The following is a 25,467-nucleotide window of genomic DNA, read 5'->3' on the forward strand; positions in this document are numbered from 1 at the left end:
CGCAGGAATCCTGCATCAGGGGAAACTCTGATCTTAAGACTCACTTTTTCTTTTTTTGTCTTTTATTGTGTGCAATTGTGTGAGGTGTGGTAGTAATATAATTTTTAATACTCTGTTTTTGCACTATTGTTGGTATTGTGCTCATGATATGCCTTTTGTACAGCACTTTGGCTCAACACCTGTTTTAAACATGCTTTATAAATAAATTTGACTTGACTCTTTACTTGCATGGGTCCTTTTTCTTTGCTAATATTTAAATAACATTACAATGCAAAGAGGACATTTTACAAATTTTCTGTAATCTGTGACATACTGTTTTTTTTTTTTTTTTGCTCCGCACTAATCTTTCCATCTGTGTTTTGTTTCTTCACCCCACAGGTATATTCTCCAGCCACACCATCTGCCCCCACCCATCACACCACTGTTATTGTTCCTGCCCCTACGTTGCCACCTCCTCCCCATCATGTCACAGTGGTAACTATGGGCCCTGCCTCTGTAATTAACACAGCATCGACATCACGACAGAACTTGGACACCATAGTGCAGGTAAAGGGCCTTTAACACAAGGCAAACTGACATTGTGATGGTGAGAGAGATTACAGCAAACTAAAATTAGACCAGATATATGCACTGTGGCAGTGTGATTTGCTTTTATTTCTATAGCAATTTTTTTTACTCTTGTTTGTCTAATTTGAGAAGCACTTTATTTTTCTAGCTTTGCAACATATTCCATAAATCGTGTTTATATATACAGTGACAGAACTACTTTATAACTAACACTTGATTTAAAAATGTCTTGTGACCCGTATCTGTGTCTCAGGGGACCCTGTGTTGTAGCGACCCCAAGGTTGAGGTTTGCTAAAAGCAAGTTTGACGAGCATGAACAGTATCATTGGTACAATTTCCAGCTGAAAGTTTGTTTCTGAACTTTGCTAAGTTTTTCTATAATCTTTAAAGCCATGTGGGAGCTTCCTAATGTAAAAGTATTGTCACAGAAAATGTTTACATGCAGCACAACAGAAATATTTGTTGCTTTTAACTGTTATTATGAATGTGTAGGTTCCCAAAGGAACCATAGTATTAACTTTAGCATTAAAAGTGTAGCCTGTCTAATTTGTTGCAGAAAAAAGGTTGTTTCTTCTTTTGATCACTGATGCACAGTAGTGATCATAACTGTTGCCTCAGTCATATTTCTTAACAGTAATCTTATTGAAAAATGCAGTGTTCACATATTTTAAAGGTGTGTAAATAAATTAATTGAGCTGCTGGAATTATTATTATGGTAACAGAAAAGGCACTAGCCAAACCAGCCCCAACACTGGACTAGAGGTTGGGGAGCATTAATGGGCCAAAATCTGAGGACCCAAGTGTCATGAGCTGTTCTGTATAAGGGGTTGGGCAGTGCTGAATTATAGGTATGATCTGTGCAGAGCTCAATGTCTGATGACCATACCTGCTCAATTTTATTATTTTGTGGTCCTCAGGCTATCCAGCACATCGAAGGCACACAGGAGAAGATGGGTGTGCCTGAGGAAGAGCAGCGTCGGGCAGTTATTGTCACCCCGGGCCGCATCTTGAATGACACCGCAGACTCGGACACTGCCTCTGACAATGAAGGTTCTGAGGACTGTTAACTACACCAGGCAAATAAGGTGGCCATATGGAGGGGCCTCCTACAGACTCTTTCTCACTCCCTCTCATTATGTCATTCTCATATAGGAATACAAACCCATAGGGTAGGAAATTTAGTCAAAGGTTCTAAACTAAATAGCAAACTTACCATCTCACCCCACATACACACTTGGACTTGTGCACTAGACTATTTTATCCCTCTGGCCCATGATGTTCATCCATCCATACTTCCAAAACAGGCCTTCAGTTGCAAAAAAAGCATTTTCTTTTCCATTCATATATGATGTTGAAATGAATCAGCCTCAAACAACTGTCTCATGTGGCTTTTCTTCTGTGTTCTCCCACTGTCTACCGCTTTTCTCTGGACTCGACAGTTTCTTGGGCTTTGTGTGTCACTCTTCCCTTCCTTTTTTTCCTGTAAAAATTCTCTTACTCGAGAACCTCTGACCTACCATCCCGTCCCTCTTGTACCTTCAACCGTCTACTGAATCTTTTGATTTCTCCAAACATCCCTCAATTCTCCCTTCTGACCTAGGGATGCTTTATAGCACAACTGTGAGTTTACCTGACATCAGAAGCCAAATGTACTGTTCCATTGGCTTTGAAGTTTTAGAGTAAATGACATGAGTACAGCTGTCATGGGAATCCATTTAAGGTGCCTCTGGACCCAGCAGTGCTCCACCGTATAAAATGCAAAATTCATCACTGCTTTGGGCACTTTGTAAAAGGTCTTTTGGGGGGAGGGGGCAGAATGTGCACTTGGTGTTATTCACACTCAGCTGGGCTGGGTTCCCAGTACAATACTTATGTAGGCAACATGCCCCTACCACTACATCAAACTCTCAGCTCTTTTGTTGCTCCTGATGTTTTATCTATTTTGTCTGTCAAAATTGAATAAGCTAAGCAGTAGGTGTTCTGCAGAGAGATGAATTTGCCTTGTGTGTGGTTCTACTAGGAACATACATGCAGTGCTGATATTAGCTGGCAGCCTAAGGGTCAGTCTTTCATCAAGAAAGAGTGGCACTAGCAGATTTCTCAAAGCCCATGAGCACCCTGCAGCTCCCTCAACAGCTATTAGCTAATGTAGCCTCTTTGGATAATTTAAAGAAGCACATCTGTCTTCAGCGTTGCTTTAGTTGATTTTGTGACCAAGGCTGTTGGTATTAGCTGCACTGAATTTTGCTAGGCCTTTTTTTTTAATTAAAAAATTATTATACATCATATACACTTGTTCAATGCATTCAGTGGTTTACTCTGTTTGCTGGAATTGTTTTTTTTTTTACATTTTATTTTTCAGTCCTTTTCTGTGTACAGCAATGTCCTATAGAGCTTTACCTCCTCTAATTGGAGTTGTATGGTTACATGTGCTCTCTGATACGTCCCAATCTTTGGAGAAGAAGGAAAAAAGGAGTGCAGACTCCATGATAGCCTACCTAGCAGTGGTTTGCCTTAACCTCTGTTTTGGAGAAATAGCCTGAAGTTGACTTGCAGCATAGAACTATTCAAATGATCAGTCTTACCCCATCCCATTTGTCCCCTCTCATGGCACAATGGCATGAACATGGGTGGTGATTTCAAGCATTCCAGAATGTCCTAGCACCAGGTCTGTGTTCAGTTTTCTCCTGGCTCTGCAAGTGCGATTTTAATAGCTCTAATTATGAACAGATATGACAAATCTGTGTATAAACGTGACTTAAACAAATTATGCCTGGCCCAATGTTACAGGGAACCACTTGCTACTTGGCATATTGCTTTTCTTTCAGGACTTGTTAAATGCTGTCAGCATGCTGGCTTTCTCTGTTCTTCCCAGTCAGGCTTCAGTGTTGACAGCTGAGAAGTAGGGCTTCTAAAAGAATGGGCCCATCAGATAACAGATGGAGTGGAGTTTTATATGAGAGTGATGTCAGATTTGGGTTATGAAGAGCTGTGGGTTTTTTGTTTGTTTGTTTGTTTTTTAGTCAGGTTTTGTTTTCTTGCTGTATTTCTATGTATAAAACCTCAGAGGTTCCTCAAAACTCAGAAATTTCTCTATCAAAGTCACAGGGTGTCTGCTTTTTTTATTCTACTTTATACTTTCAGATGTCTGTAAAAATACTGTTAAAAAAAAGACTGTCAGGGGAATGTGTATGTGAGGGTTTAACCAATAGTGTATAAAATTATGGATCTAAAGCACTTAACTTTTTAAAAGATGCCTCCTCAATTGAAGCTCCTGGTGCTGTGAGTCCAAACCATGCAGCTGTTGAACTCTTCTTGACTCTTGGTATGTCTCTGAAGTCTCTAGACTCGTCCCCTCTCTCATCCCTCCCTCCCTCCCTCTTTCTTCATGTCAACTCCTCCCATTTTTGTTGGACACTCTGTCCCATTTGGTTGTTGAAAAGCTGTTATATTTTGTTCTTTTTTTTAAAGAAAAAAAAACTTGGGAAAGAGGCATGTGCCTTTGTAAAGACAGAATAAAGTTTGTACTTCGTTTTTTTACAAGTTAACATTGCACTGTGTGGTTATTTCATATTTATGTGCTTGGAACAAATTGAGTAATTATTCACATTACTGCACACCACAATTAATAGAGCTTGAGCTTGAAATTCAAGGTGTCATTTTACAACCCCAAATCAGAAAAAGTTGGGATGGTATGTTGAAATTGAGATTTAAACTGAAAACAATGATTTGTAAATTATATTTGACCTATACTGCACTCAAAACAATACAATGGCACATTACTTAATGTTACCTCATGAAATCTTTTTTCAAAATAAACATTTCAATTCTGATTTTTGCAGAACATTTTAGAAAAGTTGGGATTTAAAGAATTTACCATTTTAAGTGTTGCCATTCCCCACAACACTAAAAAGATGTTTCGGGACTGAAGACGCCAAATGATAAAGTGTTTCAGGTGTTGTTTTGTTCCAATCTTCCTGCAAACAAACCATAGTGTGTGCAACAGTCTGGGGTCATTTGTCATTTTCAAAATTTGCCACACATTCAGGCACCCTCTTCTTCTACATCCCTGACTTTCTAACGTGTGCAGAATCTGGTTTTGCATTGTCTTCTTGAAATATCCCTGAAAAAGATGTTTTGAAGGCAGCATTTGTTGCTCCAAAATCACAACGTTGCCTTTGGCAAGGGCACAACCCCATACCATCATAGACCCTGGCTTTACTATGACAAGCATCTGACAGATAAGTCAACATTTGATTCTCGACACAGTTAACATAAGGCTTCCTTTTTACACTGTAAAATTCTAACTGGTATTTGTGGCTGTAACTCTGCTTTGTAGTGCCCAGTAAAGGTTTGCCAAAGTAATCCCAAGGCCATGTGTTTATGTCTGGTATAGATGAATGACAGTTCTTGATGGAGTACCATCTGAGGGATTGAAGATCACAAGTGTTCAGCTTAGGCTTGTGCCCTTGCCTTTTATGCACCAAGATTCCTCCAGGTTCCTTAAATTGTTTAATGATATTATGCACCCCTAGAGGGTGAAATATCCAAATCCCTTCCTGTCTTTGCGGAGCATTGTTTTTAAAGATTTCAATAATTTGCTCACATATTTGTTGACAAACTGGAAATCCTTGGCCTGTCTCCTCAAAGACTAGTCCTTTCCTAGATACTGATTTTGGACCAAATCATGATTGAAATCACCTGCTGACATCACTTGATTCAAAATTATCTAATTATTTAATTGTTTTAGCTCATTACTAGCCCTATTAATTGCCCCTGTCCCAAGCTTTTTTTTTGGAATGTGTAGCAGGCCTGAAATGCAGAAATTGTTGTATACAGTATTTAGAACCAGACAAAATATAAAATATCTTAGGGTCATACTGTCTGCAATGAAATACAAGTCAAAGTCAATTTAGAAAGTACTCCTTTCTTTTTAAATTTGCATTTATGCTTTCCCAACTTTTTCTGATTTGGGATTGTAAAATATAGAGCTATGAATTAAACCAATCTTATAGAGTGATTAGAAATGGATCTGAGATATTATAATATTGTTGAACACAAAAGTGTTACCACAAAGAGAGCTTAATTAGCTTATGGAATGTCACACTTTGTTAATGTTGGTGCTTTGCAATTCTAGGTTTCACTCCTGAGCTCTGGCTACTGTTTGTAATTCACATGTTCTCCCTGTGTCTCAAGGTATTCCAGATTTCTACCACTTCTCAAAGACATGCAAGTAGATCAACTGACAGCTACAAAGTTAGTGAGTGAGGTGAGTGAGTGATGGACCAGGTACAGTATATTTTAGAGGTGTACATTGGAACAGGGATCCTGCAGAACCCAACACAAAAAGAAACATGGTAGGCAGTTTTTACTCTCATGTGGGTGGGAGTGAGTAGTCACATAAGAAGACTGCAGGACAAATAAATACCACCTTGATTCACATTACATTATGGCATTTAGCAGACACACTTATACAGAGCGACATACAACATACCCAGAGCAGCCTAGGGAGCAGTTGGGGGCACTTCATCCATTCCTGCTGGCCCAGGGACTCAAACCGGTGACCTTTTGGCCCAAAGCTGCTTCTCTAACCATTAGGCCATGGCTTCCAACATCAGAGTGTATTGGATAAACTAGTGCCCCTGTGACGCTGCATAATTCTTTTCTCTTGTTCATTCATTCTACTTCAGTAAATGCTTAAAGTCATACAAAACCCAAAAATAAATGCTGTTTGCCGATTATGGATCGTGGATGTTCCCCCTGCATGTTTAAATTAAAAATAAAACTTTATAACAATTTATCAATTTCAAAAGTTATTATATTGCTAAAAATAGGCTTACCTGGCCGCAACCATATGTGCTGAAAACAGATATCTGCCTGTGATGTAACCGGTACACTAGTATACCGTTTACATTTGTAACACAGAGCCATCAAATAAAGGCTTCTAATTAAAAAAAAAAAAATCCCCAGATGCCACTGTTCTCTCTCACTCTCTTTCTCTGTCTGTCTCGTGCGCATGCGGAGCAAGTGGGCGGAGTCCGAGTGTGTGAGTGGTGCTGAGTGTGGCCGCTGTGCCATTGCTTTCACTACTTTTTCTACCTTTTCTTGTCTTTTGCTGTTTTCTTTCCGTTTTTTGTATGGCTTGTTTTTTTTTTTTTTAAGGGTTAGTTTGGGTGGGTTATTTGGAGTAGTTCGTTTTTTTGTTTTTTATTTCTTTGCCGAGGCGTCTGCCCCGATCTGGGAGCATGGCGGCCTCAGGCACAGGAATGTTTGGATCTTTAACGCGGCAGCATGCCATTAAAATAGCAGCAAATGCCAGCGTTGAAGAGTGTGTTTTGGCTGTTGGTGAGATCGTCGGTCACAACAAAATTCTCTCTGCAGCTTGTATGAACCAGGCAGTCATTTTGTTTCTTGAAACAGTGGAACTGGCAAATGAAATGGTTGAAAGGGGAGTAGTAATTGATGGTGCTTTCACCTCAGTGCTCCCTTTATCAGCTCCCTCTAAAAAAGTAATTATTTCCAATATTCCATCCTTTATTAAGGATGAAATCATTATTGAAGCTCTATCCCATCATGGTAAACTGGTATCACCCATAAGAAAGATAGCGATTTCCAGCAGCAATCCACTCCTTAAACATGTTGTGTCATTCAGACATTTTGTGTATATGATCATAAAAGATAACAAAGACTTAGATTTTACTCTGAATGTGCCGGTAGAGGGGTTTCATTATTCGGTTTATGTGTCCTCCTGTTTGATGAAGTGTTTTGGTTGTGGCCAGACTGGCCATTTAGTGCGGGCTTGCCCAGACAGAATGGCTGGTACTCCCACTGAGGGGGAATCTAATAGTGAGCAAACCCCCAGTGATAACGTTCCCAATAATGGGGAGGGTGCAGAAGCTAATAGTACTCCGACAGAGGGAGAGGGAGAAAGCTCCGCAGTCGAGGTAAGCCCCTGCATAGTACCCCGATGAGCCAGCAGGGGAAGGTGCATCCCAAGCTGAGCCCGAAAGCGTAGATATTCCCCAAACTAGTGGACCAGTAAATGATTATCTAACGGATGAGATTGATGCAGAGGATGAAAGTTCTCAAATGGAAGCAGAGAATGAACCACATATTTTTAAAGTGCCCCCCCAAACTCGTAAGCGTTTACAAAGTGATGAGTTTGCTAAATCAAAAAAGAAGCCTGCACGAGGCCAAAGTAAACCTATGATAGAAAGCTATTTAGAGTCTGACTGTAGTGTGGATTGTAGTTTGCGCAAGAGTGGCTACACTACTCAAGATTACACCGTAGAAGATATTAAAAATTTTCTGAGTGAAACAAAGAATGTCAGAAATGTTCATATTGACGATTTTTTCCCTGATCTTGAACAGTTCATGGCTAGAACAAAACAGTTAATTTTGGACGGGCTTTTTTCTAATCCTGAAGTTTACCGTTTAACTAAGTTCCTTACAAAGCTAAACACCCTTCTGGGTAAAAACAGTAAATCAAAGAAGGTAGCACCCAAACAAGCAGCAAAATGTTTGTAATTATACAGTTTATTTTTCTTTTGTTTTTGATCATGGGTGACTTTCGTATAGCTTCCCTAAATATCAATGGGGCGAGGGATCCCTTGAAAAGGGCACAGCTTCAACTTTTGTCACGCATTAAGCGTTTAGACGTCCTTCTTTTGCAAGAGACGCACAGTGATGCAGGGAACGCAGCTGATTGGGCACTGGAGTGGGAGGGTCTTTCTCTTTTGATCCACAATTCCAACGTTAGTGGTGGAGTCGCATGTCTGTTTGCAAAGAGTTTTACTCCCATTTCTTTTGAAATGGTGGAAGTTATAGAGGGAAGATTACTAAAGGTTAGATCTTGTTTTGAAAATTATGTTTTTGTTTGTGTGTATGCCCCAACCACTGCAGCAGAAAGAGTGGCTTTTTTAGAAACATTGTCTACTGTTATTTCTGGATGCAATGGTGATGAATATCTGTTTATTGGGGGGGATTTTAATTGCACAGAACAAGACATCGACAGAAATCATGTTGAGCCGCATATGCTTTCATGCAGAAGACTTAGCCAGTGTATGCAGACACATGACCGAAGTGATGTATGGAGAAATTTTCACAAGGGGCAAAGACAGTATACTTGGACTCATGTCCGTGGTAATATGATCTCCGTAGCAAGGCTTGACAGGTTTTACTGTTTTAAACATCATCTTAATATGTTTAAGAACTGTGATATTACTCCTGTAACTTTTTCAGATCATAGTTTGGTTGTGTGCAGTGTTTTCTTGAACTCAGTGAAGCCAAAAGAGTGCTTATTGGCATTTTAACACTACTTTAACCCAGGATAAGGACTTTAGGGACGTTTTCAAAGCCTTTTGGGATGAGTTTCATGAATGCAAGGCATCTTTTATTTCTTTACAACAGTGGTGGGACTTTGGCAAAGTGCAAATCCAACAATTGTGTAAACAGTATACTCGAAACATCACAAGTGACAGAACTCAGACAATTGAAATTCTAGAAGCAGAATTAGTAGAAATTCAAAATTTGGCTTACTCTACTGGGGATCATGATGACATTGACAATCTGGCAACCAAGAAGGGTGCCTTAGCTGAGCTGTTAGGTCTTAATGCACAAGGGGCGTTGGTCCGTTCACGTTTTCAGTGTGTACAGTAGATCAGATGGATGTACCTTCAAAATTTTTCTTTAGCTTGGAGAAGAAAAATGGCCAGAGAAAATGTATTCATTCTTTGAAATCTGAGTCTGGAACCATTTTGACCAGTGTGCATGATATTTGAAGTAGAGCTGCACGGTTTTATGAAGATCTATATAGGAGCGAACTAAGTGGTGTACAGGCTGACAGTGTGTTCATGGAGGGATTGCCTCAGGTTTCAGTAGAGTCCTTGGCCGAACTTGATTCAGCTCTGACATTGGAGGAATTGGAGAGGGCCCTTCAGGGTATGGAGGTTGGCAAGGCCCCTGGCCTGGATGGAATCCCTATAGACTTTTATAAGTCTTTTTGGTTTGAGGTGGGGGAGGATTTGCTTGCAGTGCTCAACGACAGTCTTGCTGGAGGACTCCTGCCAGTGAGCTGTCGTAGGGCAGTCCTCACGCTTCTACCTAAAAAAGGTGATCTCACTGATATAAAGTGCTGGAGACCCGTGTCGCTTCTGTGTAGTGACTATAAATTATTATCCAAAGCACTGACCAACAGACTATGTAGGGTGATAGACCAGGTCATCCATCTGGACCAAACATACTGTATTCCCAGTAGATCCATTTTTGATAATGTCTCTTTAGTCCGTGATGTTATAGGCATGGCAAAAATGTTGGGGCTTGATGTAGGGTTGGTCTCATTAGACCAAGAGAAAGCTTTTGATAGGGTGGAGCATAATTATCTGTGGGACACCTTATATGCCTTTGGATTTACTGAAGGCTTCGTTCAGAAGGTCAGGGTTCTGTACAGTGATGTGGAGAGTATTCTCAAAATCAATGGTGGTTTAAGTGCTCCCTTTAAGGTTGGCAGAGGTGTGAGGCAAGGCTGCCCCCTGTCTGGTATGTTATACTCTTTAGCAATAGAGCCTCTTTTGCAGAGATTAAGAATAACTTTAAGGGGTGTGTCTGTGCCAGGGTGTGTGGTACCTCTTCGTGTGTCAGCCTATGCTGATGATATAGTTTTACTGATTAGTGGGAGAAGGGATATAGAGATGGTGGTGGACATCCTTAAGGAGTTTGGGTTACTCTCATCAGCCAAGGTAAATTGGTCAAAAAGCGAGGCTCTATTGCTGGGTCAAAGTGTTGAAAGTGTTAAGGAAAGGCTTGAAAAGTGGAAGTGGCTTTTATCAAAAATGTCTTATAGGGGGCGTGTACTCATTAACAATCTAGTAGTTCCATCCTTATGGCATAGACTAGCCTGTGTAGACCCTCCACCTGACCTGCTACAAAAGACTCAGTCTATTATTGGAAATTTCTTTTGGGATGAGCTGCATTGGGTCAGTCTGTGTTGTTTTTGCCAAAAGATGGGGGGGGCAGGGCCTCATACACTTACAAAGTAGGACTGCAGCTTTTAGACTGCAGTTTGTAAAAAGGCTCTTGACGGGGCCTACAGATGTTGTATGGAGGGGTTTGAGCTGTGCAATATTGAAAATGGGTGGGAGTTTGGGGTTAGACAAATCTTTTTTTTTGATGAAAACAGATGAAATGTTGTTTTCAAAGTTGCCACTGTTTTATCGCAGTTGTTTGAAAGTCTGGGCCTTGTTTAATGTCAGAAGGCTTGGCCCTGCAACCTCTTTACATTGGCTCTTGCAAGAGCCTGTGGTTGGAGGTGCTCGTCTGGACGTTTCCTCGGCCAATTTTCCGTCGCTACAGAAGATGCTGTGTGGTGCCAAGACGGTCACTTTGAAAGATGTAGTGGACTTGACGGGGCCATACTTTGGGAATAGAAGAGGGCTTGCTGATTCCTTGGGGCTGAGGTCGCTTCGGGCGGCATCGCAGCTCCTGGAAAAATGGCGTACTGCCTGCACCACAGATGAGATTGAACTGCTTGTGGACTATTGTGCAGGGGTGTGTCATCCTAACGAGCAGGACCTTTTTCCTGGGCTGGTGGTCTGGCCCAATTTGGACGGGTGTACAGGTCCACTTCTATCTAGGAACCCAAACACTATGCTGCTAAATATGGCTACGGGGAAACAGCTGTATCATGCTTGTGTCAAAGCTTTTAATAAAAAAAGCTTGGAGAACAGAGCTGACACACCGTGGAGCGCTGCTCTCAAACTGAATAGTGGGGTGAGGCCAGAATGGAGAGCACTTTATAAACCACCATTGGCTAAAAGAGTGGGTGATTTACAGTGGAGAATTCTTCATGGAGCAGTCGCTGTCAATGCTTTTGTTTCAGTGATAAACAGAAATGTAAGTCAGGAATGTCCTTTCTGTTACCAAAGGGAAACTGTTTTTCATGCTTTTACTTTTTGTTTAAGACTAGAACCCTTGTTTTGCATGCTGAAAGATGTATTTGGTGTATTTAGTGAAGAATTCTCCACTGAGACATTTGTATTTGGTTTTAAATATGTTAAGAAAAGACAAAATGTATGTAAAATTTTGAATTTCATCCTGGGTCAAGCCAAGATGGCTATTTACATTACTAGGAGGAATAAGGTTGAGCACCAACCAGGGACTAATGTCGTTGTTCTGTTTCCTGCCCTGGTTAAAGCCAGAGTTTTGGTTGATTTCAGGTTTTATGAGCTAATGCAAAATCTTGAAACATTTAAGGATGTGTGGTGTGTCAAAAAAGCGATCTGCACTGTAATTGAAAATGAATTGCATTTTAGCCATATCTTTGATGGAAAGGAATAATTGATTGTCCTACTCTAGTTATGTAAAACTGAATAAAGTATGATTTAAAATTCAAATTCTCTCTCTCTCTGTCTTGATGGGTTGAATATAGAGAAAGAACTTCACTGTGCTGTAATGTATATGTGACAAATAAAGGCTTCTAATTCTAAAAACCTAATCAGAAATTTTCTATAATCGTGATTTTTACTGACAATAAAATCTGCTAATCAACAGACTTCATTTTTATGAAGTCTGAATCTCACTTGGCTAGATAATGCATACACAATACGGACACAGATACTAGTAAACAATGTAGATTGTCATAGCAATGCACTTCTTGTGGTCTAAAAAGATCACTTTTCTCAGTGAATAAAAACAAACAAAAGCACATCACTCAAAAATACAAGGAAAACTCAATTTTTTAAAGCATAAAAAGGCTCCCAAAGACTAGGTATGACTCTGCTCTCTATTTACTTGTGTGTGTGTGTGTGTGTGTGTGTGTGTGTTCACTGCTTCTGTGACCGGGCTTATTTTTACACCCAAACACTTGACATTCGAGCATCTTTAGGGTTGTTTACAACAATTTAGAACTGATGTGTCCACTAGATCTACTAGCCTTGGTAAGTCATGTAGCGTGTAAGTGATGTCACAATCTTGGATTATCTTGTGTAATTTGTACTCAGAGTGCGATATTTGAACCTTGGAGAGAGTAAAATGTTAGCACCCAGGGACATTGTTTTTCTTTTAAAATAAAATCTGTATACAGGCGGCACGGTGGTGTAGTGGTTAGCGCTGTTGCCTCACAGCAAGAAGGTCCTGGGTTCGAGCCCCGGGGCCGGCGAGGGCCTTTCTGTGCGGAGTTTGCATGTTCTCTCCGTGTCCGCGTGGGTTTCCTCCGGGTGCTCCGGTTTCCCCCACAGTCCAAAGACATGCAGGTTAGGTTAACTGGGGACTCTAAATTGACCGTAGGTGTGAGTGTGAATGGTTGTCTGTGTCTATGTGTCAGCCCTGTGATGACCTGGCGACTTGTCCAGGGTGTACCCCGCCTTTCGCCCGTAGTCAGCTGGGATAGGCTCCAGCTTGCCTGCGACCCTGTAGAAGGATAAAGCGGCTAGAGATAATGAATGAATGAATCTGTATACAGTGGACAGGTACAAATATGAACAAGTGAACACTCAAACATGTCTTGTATGGATATTATGTCAGTATAAAGGAGTTTATTTTGGGGTTTTGTTAATCTTTAAATAAAACCAACTAATGTCATTAGAAAATATCAGTGGCAGGTGCAAATTAAATATCTAGGAGTGGGTGGAACTGATCAAACTTTAAGGAAGCAGTCAGAGTGGAATTTGTTTTGAAAAAGCAGTTAAATGTACATGTCTGCTTGAATTCCAACCTGTCATAATTTACTCTTCATGATTGTTTTCAGCAGGGAAAAAATGCTTTCAACTGGAATGAATAACATATTAATATGATTTTGTGATTTTTATAAGAATATGTATGCAGAACAGAAATGTGTGTGTGCTGTAGCAACATGGAATATCTGATGGAAAAACCCCCATTGGTCACTGTATTTTGGTTAGTGACATCAGAAGTGAGACTTTGTAAACTGCACATAGACTTAGTCTGCTTTTCCAACAGGTAAATTTATTTTGGTCACATCTGATCCAAAGATGCAAGTGTAAGTCTCTGCACTGCACTGGGCCAGATAACTAAAATGACACTGAAATGACAGGTAAAATGATTACCCTTTCTACTACAGCAGAGAGGCCAAAATTATGAAGTTATTAAGATTGGCTTAACTTGTCAACTCAATGATATTGCTAAAGTATGGAATCCAAGGTAAAATGTACTGAAAACCATATTTAAAAACCATCACCCCAATTATAGCAATGTTGCTTCAGAGAAATCTTGCTTTGAATTTTAAGAAATGAAAGTGCAATTTTTTTCTGACGTAATTCTGTTACTGACTTTTCTTTCCTCGTAAAATATTTTGCATTCAGAGTTAAACATAGCCAATTTTTCTATGCTTTTTTAGGGTCAAAAGATACCCCATACAGTGTGAAATTTTTATTTAATACCTTTATCTTGAGGGCGGCACGGTGGTGTAGTGGTTAGCGCTGTCGCCTCACAGCAAGGTCTGGGTTCGAGCCCCGTGGCCGGCAAGGGCCTTTCTGTGTGGAGTTTGCATGTTCTCCCCGTGTCCGCGTGGGTTTCCTCCGGGTGCTCCGGTTTCCCCCACAGTCCAAAGACATGCAGGTTAGGTTAACTGGTGACTCTAAATTGACCGTAGGTGTGAATGTGAGTGTGAATGGTTGTCTGTGTCTATCCCTACGTTTACATTAGACCGTATCTGTCTCGTTTTCTTCATGGATGCACTGTCCATTTACATTAAACCGCCTGGAAACGCCGGGAAACGGGAATCCGCCAGCGTCCACGTATTCAATCCAGATCGTGTCAGCTCCGGTGCTGTGTAAACATTCAGAATACGCGGATACGCTGTGCTGAGCTCTAGCTGGTGTCTCATTGGACAACGTCACTGTGACATCCACCTTCCTGATTCGCTGGCGTTGGTCATGTGACGCGACTGCTGAAAAATGGTGCGGACTTCCGCCTTGTATCACCTTTCATTAAAGAGTATAAAAGTATGAAAATACTGCAAATACTGATGCAAATACTGCCCATTGTGTAGTTATGATTGTCTTTAGTCTTGCCATCCTTCCACTTGCAAGTGATATGCGCTGGGATCACACACACAGCAGCTCAGTCCCGAATCACAGCTTGTTCACTTCACTCGCGTGCTCTGTGAGCTGCGCAAGGCCGGAGTGCGCACCCTCCAGAGGGCACTCGCTGTTCAGGGCGGAGTGATTTGGAGCGCAGGATGCCTGCGGAGCCGAGCGTATCCGTGTATTGGTGTTGCTGTGTGCACGCAAATCGTGTATTGGTGTTGCTGTGTGCACACTAATCGTTTTAAAAATGTTAATCTGATGATTCGCTGATACGGTCTAATGTAAACATGGGCTATGTGTCAGCCCTGTGATGACCTGGCGACTTGTCCAGGGTGTACCCTGCCTTCGCCCATAGTCAGCTGGGATAGGCTCCAGCTTGCCTGTGACCCTGTAGAACAGGATAAAGCGGCTAGAGATAATGAGATGAGATGAGATGAGACCTTTATCTTGAGTACGGCAACTAAAAAAGTTACCACATTTTGCTGTGAATGTACAGTAAATCTGTTACTGAATAACTACCCAGAAAATGTGAAATGGTGATAATTATGGTTAATGATAATAGTTATAGCATTACAGCTCAGCTCCTCACTCACTCTCCTGCCCAATTTAACCATGTAGTCCTTGCTTCTGTAGCCAACAAAAGTGATATATCCCCCTTGTAAAATGGGGGTTGGGGTGGTGGTGCACTTCTGATTTGGTGTTACATGCATAATGTCTAAAAGAGACATTCAGCTGCTCTAATACATACAGTCCTCAGTGGCATACCATTCTGCAGTGATGCCTGTGAGGACCAACCCCCAAGCACACTGTGACGCACACATGTTCCACCCAGCCATCCTTTCTGAGTGACAGCTGCTCTGCGCCCCTTGACCTTCTGAGGCTGGTATATATAGTCACCTAGGTTATCACAGTTCTCCTGGCAGCCAACATGAAGGTCTTAGTTTTGATCTGGTGTTTTGTCTCTCTACTGGCCCAGGCCACAACAGGTAAAATGTTTCATGCTAAGTTTTGTTGTTTGGTTATTCTTAAATATGTCAGATTGATCAAACATAATTTCAGCTGACATCCCAGAAAAGAGCAAAATATATTTCGGTTCAGCTTTTCAGATTTGTTGGAACAGTTTTTGGTTTTTCCAACTTCTGAATGCATGCAAATTGACCAAACGTACTGGTTTAATGTCTAATTACTAATGTCTGTCTAGTTTAACTTTTGATCAAGCTATTTAGACACATTTATCATTCTTGAATTCAAAATAATCTTAGGAGACCAGGGTTGTGATATGGATTATAATAATACAGTGTTATTTTTGCAATGTGACAGTGTTTAGCCAATTGCTAGCTCTCAGTGATGAGGTAGACTGCCTGACTGGGGACATGAAATAGCTTAAATCTCCAACAATCACTCTCCATATCAGTGTTCATAATGAAATGTTTTTAAGAAAGTTGGGGTTCATACATACATACATACATACATACATACATACATACATAGTATTTTGATGCAAGCAACATTTTTGTTAAATTTTATTTTATGGCTACAGATCCGTTTTTTAAAGCAGTATGTACGGCTGAAATCTCTAACCCTGAAAGAGTGTATTGTGGTACGGTAGTGGCTTAAGTGCCTGCATTGTGCGTCAGCTGCCTTGAGGCATGGCACCAGCTGAGAGAAAGGCCTAGAGCTTGGCAAGCTGGAAGTCTAGAAACAGAAGTTGAGCCGCCAGACAGCTTGGCGTATTTGTGTTCCTTGTTCTTTTCTCCATCGCAGAACAATTTAAAAATGTGTGACCAGGTTTTTCATTGTGCAGGTTGTCTTGTGGTTTTATAGGTAACAATTCTGACATTACTTTGAAGACTTTCAGTTAAATACTTTTTAAAAATTGTAATTAAATAGTCTTTTGATGTAAGATAAAGTTAACTTCCTACATTTCAGAGGAGTTTTTCCAATCACCCCAACTCAAAGCAGTAAATATTTCCTTCACACCAAATTGTACCACCTTTTTTGAGCTAAACTATGCATGGGCGCTTATTTTTTTATTTTTGGTACTGACAGGAGCCTTCACCCTTGTTCTGTCCTTGGGTTCCTCATGCCCAGGCTCCCATCAGGTATCTAAGATTGGAAATCATCCTGTAACTGGATACCGTCCACTGTAGATCTCTTTCCTCTCACCCCTTTCCCCTCCCATTCTCTTTACCTCTCTTCTCCCTCCCTTACTCTTTTCTCCCTACCTCCCACTCCCCAATTTATACACAAGACAGCTGCTGTCGCCCTGCACTGTCACAATCACAATTTATTCCCAGCAGCTGCCCATATATGGCTTTATATCAATGCATATGGTTATAGATAACCTTATATAAAATATATGTTAATAATTATTTTTTTCTGGTGTCATATCTTGATTTATATTATTGTTGCACTTTAATGAGACCTTAACTCAGTTGAGATACAGTATAACACTACAATAAATAATTCCATTAGGTGAATAGATGGGAAACATAAGCTACCTGTTTGGTTATGTATTTTTGTGTTAGGAGCCCTTTTCTCCATATGAAAATAGGTTACTATGGCTACCATATTTCTACAGCCCTAGAGACTGGCAAGATCACATCTTTATCTAACTTGACAACACTTAATCTTGAAAGAGTTTATTTATAAGAGAGAAAAAATGAAACCCTGTAGTACTGTGAGCACTTAAAGCAGGTACAAGAAGACTGCCCTTGTGGAAAGGTTTGCTAAAGTTTTAAAGTTTAAGTTTATTAGAAGAATACACCCCTTGAGCCCTGTGATGACCTGGTGACTTGTCCAGGGTGTACCCCGCCTTTCACCCGTAGTCAGCTGGGATAGGCTCCAACTTGCCTGCGACCCTGTAGAACAGGATAAAGCGGCTAGAGATAATGAGATGAGAGACACCCCTTGAGATGAATGTGGGTGGTAAAAGAGAGCAACTGGACTTGCTTGAAGATTCTTGAAGATGTTTCACCTCTCATCCGAAAGGCTTCTTCAGTTCTGTCTGACTAGTAGGGAGTATCAGGTATTTATCCTCTCATGGATGAAAAGCTCATCTAAGGTGTCATTGAGTCATCCTGTTGGTGTGGGTCACTGGGGGCTGGATGTGAACGGCCTCGAGAGTCGTTAGGGTGATCAATGGATTGCCCGTTAAGGTGATCAATGGAATGCTGATTCTCTATGTCCTCTTGTGAGTCACTGAAAACAGCTGGGTTTTGGTGTGCATTCAGTTGCCTGGGAAGTGTGCCAAGGACTGCATTGTAGATGGCTGATAAATGATGTCTTAGACCCACACCTCTGTTCAGTGATGGCCGTTCCAGGTTGACAAAATGGCTTCTTTAACTCCTCGCTCATACCAACGATCCTCTCTGGCTAAAACGTGTACGTTGCAATCCTGAAATGAGTGTCCTTTGTTGTTAAGATGAAGGTAGACAGCAGAGTCCTGGCCTGAGGAACTGGCTCTCCTGTGTTGAGCCATACACCTGTGAAGCGGTTGTTTTGTTTCGCCAATATACGAGTCCGTGCATTCCTCACTGCACTGAATTGCATACACTATGTTGTCCTGTTTGTGTCTGGCTATTCTGTCCTTAGGGTGGACCAGTTTCTGCTTCAGGGTGTTACTGGGTCTGAAATGTACCGGAATGTTGTGTTTGTAGAACATCCTCCTGAGTTTCTCAGATAGACCAGAAATGTAGGGAATGACAATGTTCTTGCGTTTGTTCCTGTTATCCTCCTTGTCCGTTATGTTCCTTTTTCTGCTCTTGAAGAAAGACCAGTTGGGATACCCGCAGTTCTGAAGTGCTTTCTTGATGTGATTCTGCTCCTTCTCTTTTCCCTCTACCGTTGTAGGGATGTTCTGAGCCCTGTGTTGCAAGGTCCTAATGACCCCCAATTTGTGTTCCAGAATCTTCAAGCAAGTCCAGTTGCTCTCTTTTACCATCCACAGTTACTATGACCTGGATGACTGAGAATCTTCACAGACACCCTTGAGATGAATCATCTTGTTTTCAAGGTGGTCCTTAACACAAAGGTTTCAGCTTTTTTTTATGTGAGCAGGTTATAGCATTCTTATTATGTGGTTTGCATCCATCTGAATAAAATGTCATCTCTATTGATGGGACCAGTCATGGTCACAGGTTTCCACTCTATTTTCATTCTACGAAAACTAAAGTCACCAGTTACTGAAGAAAACCTGAACAATAACAAGGAATATAAGAAAATATGAGAGAAATAGACCTCCAGCAGCACACATTAACTGCTACTCACATGCACACACACACTGCCATTAGGACTAATTACTGTGCACCTGTTCCGGATTAGAGTGCAATCACAGTTCATGCTTTTAAGGATTCTCGCCACACAGAGACTTTGCAAAGTATATGTGTTACCAAGCCTTTTGGAGCGCTGTGGTGCTGGTTTGGCATTTGTTCTTTGTATCTGCCCTTGATATCTTCTCTGTGCCTTACTTGACCATTGCCTGTTTCTTGACTCTGATTTTTGATCACTGATTTTGATCTTTGCCAGTGTATTTTCAAATAGTACTCTTCCAGCAATTACATCCATCTATTGCCTGCATTTTCAGACAGCGAGCATCCTGCATTTACGAGTAGCCATAACAACAGTGCTTACAGGGTAACAATTTGAGTAAAGCTGCTAATTAAGCCTTTTTTATGGCATTAACATGTAATGTTTAACTTGACTGTGGACTTTACTTATTGCTTTCCTCTTGGGGGGAAGGTGTGTGTGTGTGTGTGTGTGTGTGTGTGTGTGTGTGTGTGTGTGTGTGTGTGTGTTGTTATTATTTTTTTTAAAATAAGACTCCAGCTCATTATTTAAAGATGGGGGGGTTTGTGAACTTAATTCATTATGCAAAAGTTCATAGTAAAGTAGTTTGTTATAGTGGGGTTGCAGTGTATACAGAAGTGTTAGCTTGAGTTAGTTGTTGGTTATCAGCAGCACAGTTGTCAAGTCCACTTAAGTGACTTTGGGCTTATTTTCTATAGTCACCTACAAATATTGGTAGTTGCCTTGCTTTTTGGGCTTGTTTCTAAAGTATAGTTGCTTTTTCTGGCTTGCTTCCTATCTCCTGTGTCTCTCTCATATCTATAGAAAACTAGATGATGCATTTTGCGCTGTGACATATTGAGGCAGTCAAGATCATCTAGTAACCAGATACAGACTTCTGTACAAAAATAAACTGTGACTCATTTCTGAACCAATTTTCATGAAATTTGGTTTGTTATAAACATTAAATTGAACATGATAATGATTACTTATTGGAACTAAATTCAGTTACTGGGGCAGATCTAATCAGCTCTATCCCAAAACATTAAAGTACACATCCTGGACCAATTTAGTGTTTTTTTTTTTTAATATGAAAGTATGTCCCTTTACACACTTATCCAGAAGGGTAATTTTGCACAAGGCCATCTGTCTACAGCAGAAAAAAATAACAAAACGCGTCTGGAAAAATCCCAAGGGAGTTTGGAGCCAGATTCGTGACGTCACGTGCAGATCCACCAGCAGGCTGAGAGAGCTTGCATGGATTCAGTGCACAGTCTGTGTAGACAAAGTTTAGCAGCTAGCGATTTTTGCATTGAAATATGGAATTGTCGCCTGAGCTTCTAAACCCATGGATTCATGCATCAATGCTCATCTATCTATTGTTACTTAAATCATATATTTTCTAATTGCTATTATGTATTTATATATTTCTTCATTTAGAAGAGTACTGGCTATTGTATGAGAGCTTTCATAAGCTACACACATGGACTCGGCTAAGCAGGGTTGTAATTTAATGTGTTTGACAGGTCCCAAGATCTCAAGCCCCGACATGCATATCCCTTGATACATGTGAAGTGTATTATCGCCCAGCGCTTTCGTGTTTACTTTTGTGCGTGTCAATAAATAACATTATCCATGTACCACACAAACATAGGAACACCTAATTTATAGTATAGTCTCTCTTATTTCTTACCCTGGCAACAGTCAACTTGTGAATTGCCGATTTTCTTGTTCTTTTTCTCGGTTCTGCTTGGTCCTCAGCTTTTTCCAGGTGCCTCGCATGAAGCGCTCCCATTTCTCTCTCATTGTCCAGTCTTTTGCAAAATGATGAGTACTAATCCCATCATGACTGGTGTTGCTACACCCTCCTATGATACATCTGTTAAACAGTATCACGTAATTATTAAAATGTTGAAGAAATTTGCAGAAAACCACCAGGTCGTTTTTTCATAAACAAACCAACGCTGAAATGGGATTCAGAAGGAGGCGTCCCGCGCGTGACGTCACGAAAATCAATGTTTGCCAGGAAATCCAAATGCCAAGTTTTTTCAGAGGCAGACGAATTCGCCTCAAATGGCTTGATTTCAACTGAATTTTTCTGGTATTGCGCAAGGTAAAAAAATTGCACAAAATGTGACATATATTTGACAAGTTTAATATAAAATAAGATAATTACATTGATCTTGCTCCTAAGTATAGAGGATGTGCAGTCACGTGACCCGTCCGTGTTTACTCCGCCATATCGGACGGCTTCAGGATTGTTTACCTTGCGCGAGCGTAATGGATCCAGGGAGTAATCCCCAAGAAAATTCGGAAAATACCCCATCTACATCGCGTGATAACTTGTCTAAGTTTGTTCAGCATCTTGAAGGTGGCGTGAGGCAGCGTTACGTGGAAAAGTGTTCCAGGTTGGGGATTGCAGATCTGTACAACTTGCCGCAATCCTTGTTCAGGGAAATTCGGAGCTGTGGTGCCGGCGATTTGCCCGATCTGGCCTACCACGACATTTACAATTTTCTTGTTAATCGTGAATCGTGTTACACTGGCAAAGCCCTCAAAGCTTACAAGAGCCTGGAAGCTTATAAATATTTTGTTGCAGGATGGGTATCCCAACTATACCTCTGGAAGGTTCCGAAGAAGAATGTCTACTTGATAACCTCATGGGTAAGTGGCATTATGACAACAAAAAAACTACACAAATGACCCTGAGCAAAAGTTTACATACCCCAATTCTTAATACTGTGTATTTCCCCCTTTAACATCAATAACAGCTTGAAGTCTTTTGTGATAGTTGTCAATGAGTCTCTTTATCTTTTCAGATGGTAAAGCTGCCCATTCTTCTTGGCAAAAAGCCTCCAGTTCCTGTAAAGTCTGGGGCTGTCTTGCATGGACTGCACATTTGAGGTCTCCCCAGAGTGGCTCAATAATGTTGAGGTCAGGAGACTGAGATGGCCACTCTAAGACCTTCACTTTATGCTGTTGTAGCCACTGACAAGTTGATTTGGCCTTGTGTTTTGGATCATTGTCATGCTGGAATGTCCAAGTTCGTCCTCTGCGCAGCTTCCGGGCTGAGGCGTGTAGATTTTCCTCCAGTATTTTTTGATAAGTGACTGCATTCATCCTGCCATCAACTCTTACCAAATTTCCAGTGCCTTTGTAGTTCACACATCCCCAAAACATCAGAGATCCACCACCATGTTTCACTGTGGGAATGGTGTACTTTTCATCATAGGCCTTGTTGATTCCTCGCCAGATGTAGCGTTTAGTGTTGTGCCCAAAAAGTTCAATTTTGGTCTCATCACTCCACACAACTTTTTGCCAGAAGGTTTGGGGTGTGTCTCTGTGCAGTCTGGCATATCGTAGATGGGCTTCTTTGTGGCATTTGCGTAGAAGGGGCTTTCTTCTGGCAACTCTCTCATGCAGCCCATTTCTTCTCAAGAGTCTCCTAATTGTACTCTTTGAAACATCCACATCAACTTGTTTCAGAGAATCTTGAAGTTCACCAGATGTTATTTGGGGCTTTTTCTTTACATCACGCACAATTCTTCTAGCAGTGGTGGGTGAAATTTTTCTTGGTCTACCTGAACGGGCTTTGGTGTCTACAGAGCCCCTGACTTTCCACTTCTTGATTATTGTTTGAACAGTGCTGACTGACATTTTTAATTGCTTTGATATTTTCTTATATCTCTTCCCTGATTTATAAAGTTCAACTACCTTTTCACGCAGGTCCTTTGACAATTCCTTTGATTTTCCCATGGCTCAAAGATGACGCACAGCACTGGATGAGGGATAAAAGGTTCTCTCAAAAGTCCAGCAATTTACTGACTTTTATTTTCACCCACTAATTAGAAGAAAACAGATCACAGGTGAAGGTAGTTGCCTTTAATTGCCATTCAGTCCTGTTTATGTCAAATTGTGTACAGGTTTTCAGGCCAATTCACAGGGGTATGTAAATTTTTGATCAGGGTCATTTAGGTAGTTTTTGTTGTTTTCATGGTTTTCAAAGAGTAAACACAGTAATGAATGCAATAAATAGCTTCAGCCAACCATTAACCACAAGTGAAATAAAGGTTTTTGTGTATTATCATTCAATTTCTCTTAGAAATAGGCAAGAAATGAAACATTCTGTTGGGGTATGTAAACTTTTGCCCACCACTGTATATGAGCCAAAAAGATAAAACATTGTCATAGACTAGGCCAGGGTAGTAGGGCTAGGCATAGCCATTTTAAACGTTAGAGATCAAGCGGACTAACGGCCACAAACACTGTACTGTCTAGTTTCTAAGTATGCAGTTATCATTCAATCCGAAAATCAACTTAATAGATGTACTAGGAGTACTGAATTAGAAGATTACACCTACCTGATATGAAGTGTTCACTACAAATTCGGCTGGTAGATCTGGGGTACCAGTTTTCTCTTCGCACAGCGGACACCCATTTTGCACGTCTCTCCTCGTCTGCGGGGAATCTATAAAATGACAGGCCCTCCTTTTGGCCCTGTCTATTGGTACAACCAAATGTTGAACAAGATATAACCATTCTCGAAAGATCTACTCCCACACACTTGATAATTAGAATGGGTTCGTCTAAGTTCTATGCGCGGCCATGCTGTCCAAGATGGCAGATAAACAAATATCACGTGACCTCGTGACGTCATGTGCACGCTCTCTATACCCAAGATGTGCACTTTAACCTTCTGAATAACCAAAACTTCCCCTGGGACAAGCATGCTCCAGTCTATGACCTAGGTAATATCAAGTGTAAACTAGAGATGCATTTCCACAAGAAACTGCAAATGTGATTGTGCTGTAGCAACAGTTGGTTGTAGTATAACGTAGCATCCACATAATTACATAGGTTAACACTTTGTCCTACAAAAGAAAGGTTTGACTTTCCTACCACCTGTTGAATGAACAATAATCATATGACGCAGGGCATCAGTTCTCTCATATCAATGACCCACTGACATTCTAGCACACGCAGGCAGACAACACACTCTGCTAATAAAATATTAGTCAGTTAATCTTAATTTTATATATATATATATATATATATATATATATATATATATATATATATATATATAAACTTGTATGTCAGTGTCTGAAATGGACTAGATAGGGCAGTTCCTGCAGAAGCCATGAGTATCTTATGATGGCAAATCTTTAGCATCACATAGACAAACATGTTAATTCTATACTTATAATATATTACATGCCTATTACATTTAACCCTATGCTAGTTCGTCCCTTTTCCAAACCATATGAGGGAAAAATTTGTCCTTTTTCTCCATCCATACTCGTAGAAGTCTGAAGCACAAGGCCCTTTATAAACAGAAACCTTCAAAACTTGACAAATCTTCAAGTCGCTTAGCTAATTACAGGTCCTTCTCAAAAAATTAGCATATTGTGATAAAGTTCATTATTTTCCATAATGTAATGATAAAAATTAAACTTTCATATATTTTAGATTCATTGCACACCACCTGAAATATTTCAGGTCTTTTATTGTTTTAATACTGATTATTTTGGCATACAGCTCATGAAAACCCAAAATTCCTATCTCAAAAAATTAGCATATCATGAAAAGGTACTCTAAACGAGCTATTAACCTAATCATCTGAATCAACGACTTAACTCTAAACACCTGCAAAAGATTCCTGAGGCTTTTAAAAACTCCCAGTCTGGTTCATTACTCAAAACCGCAATCATGGGTAAGACTGCCGACCTGACTGCTGTCCAGGTCATCATTGACACCCTCAAGCAAGAGGGTAAGACACAGAAAGAAATCTCTGAGCGAATAGGCTGTTCCCAGAGTGCTGTATCAAGGCACCTCAGTGGGACGTCTGTGGGAAGGAAAAAGTGTGGCAGAAAACGCTGCACAACCAGAAGAGGTGACCGGACCCTGAGGAAGATTGTGGAGAATGGCCGATTCCAGACCTTGGGGGACCTGTGGAAGCAGTGGACTGAGTCTGGAGTAGAAACATCCAGAGCCACCGTGCACAGGCGTGTGCAGGAAATGGGCTACAGAGAAGCAGCACTGGACTGTTGCTCAGTGGTCCAAAGTACTTTTTTCGGATGAAAGCAAATTTTGCATGTCATTCGGAAATCAAGGTGCCAGAGTCTGGAGGAAGACTGGGGAGAAGGAAATGCCAAAATGCCTGAAGTCCAATGTCAAGTACCCACAGTCAGTGATGGTCTGGGGTGCCATGTCAGCTGCTGGTGTTGGTCCACTGTGTTTTATCAAAGGCAGGGTCAATGCAGCTAGCTATCAGGAGATTTTGGAGCACTTCATGCTTCCATCTGCTGAAAAGCTTTATGGAGATTAAGATTTCATTTTTCAGCACGACCTGGCACCTGCTCACAGTGCCAAAACCACTGGTAAATGGTTTACTGACCATGGTATTACTGTGCTCAATTGGCCTGCCAACTCTCCTGACCTCAACCCCATAGAGAATCTGTGGGGTATTGTGAAGAGGAAGTTGAGAGACACCAGACCCAACACTGTGGATGAGCTTAAGGCTGCTATCGAAGCATCCTGGGCCTCCATAACACCTCAGCAGTGCCACAGG

General features: G+C 40.9%; 2 protein-coding genes across 3 annotated transcripts in view; both read left to right on the plus strand.

Moving 5' to 3' along the window:
• Nucleotides 1–4,115, plus strand: part of tfap4 (transcription factor AP-4 (activating enhancer binding protein 4)) — an 86,064-nt gene extending 81,949 nt beyond the window's left edge. Inside the window, exons 6-7 of the mRNA XM_060901423.1 lie at nt 379–546; nt 1,485–4,115. Coding sequence (XP_060757406.1) covers nt 379–546; nt 1,485–1,634 — 318 coding nt within the window. The 3' untranslated portion in view covers nt 1,635–4,115. The remainder of the gene's footprint in view (nt 1–378; nt 547–1,484) is intronic.
• Nucleotides 4,116–15,536: 11,421 nt separating this feature from the next.
• Nucleotides 15,537–25,467, plus strand: part of srl (sarcalumenin) — a 241,482-nt gene continuing 231,551 nt past the window's right edge. For both annotated transcript variants that reach the window (XM_060902549.1, XM_060902550.1), the window contains exon 1: nt 15,537–15,595. In XM_060902549.1, coding sequence (XP_060758532.1) covers nt 15,538–15,595 — 58 coding nt within the window. In that variant the 5' untranslated portion in view covers nt 15,537. The remainder of the gene's footprint in view (nt 15,596–25,467) is intronic.

Source organism: Neoarius graeffei, chromosome 20, assembly GCF_027579695.1.
Source record: "Neoarius graeffei isolate fNeoGra1 chromosome 20, fNeoGra1.pri, whole genome shotgun sequence".
Lineage (NCBI taxonomy): Eukaryota > Metazoa > Chordata > Actinopteri > Siluriformes > Ariidae > Neoarius > Neoarius graeffei.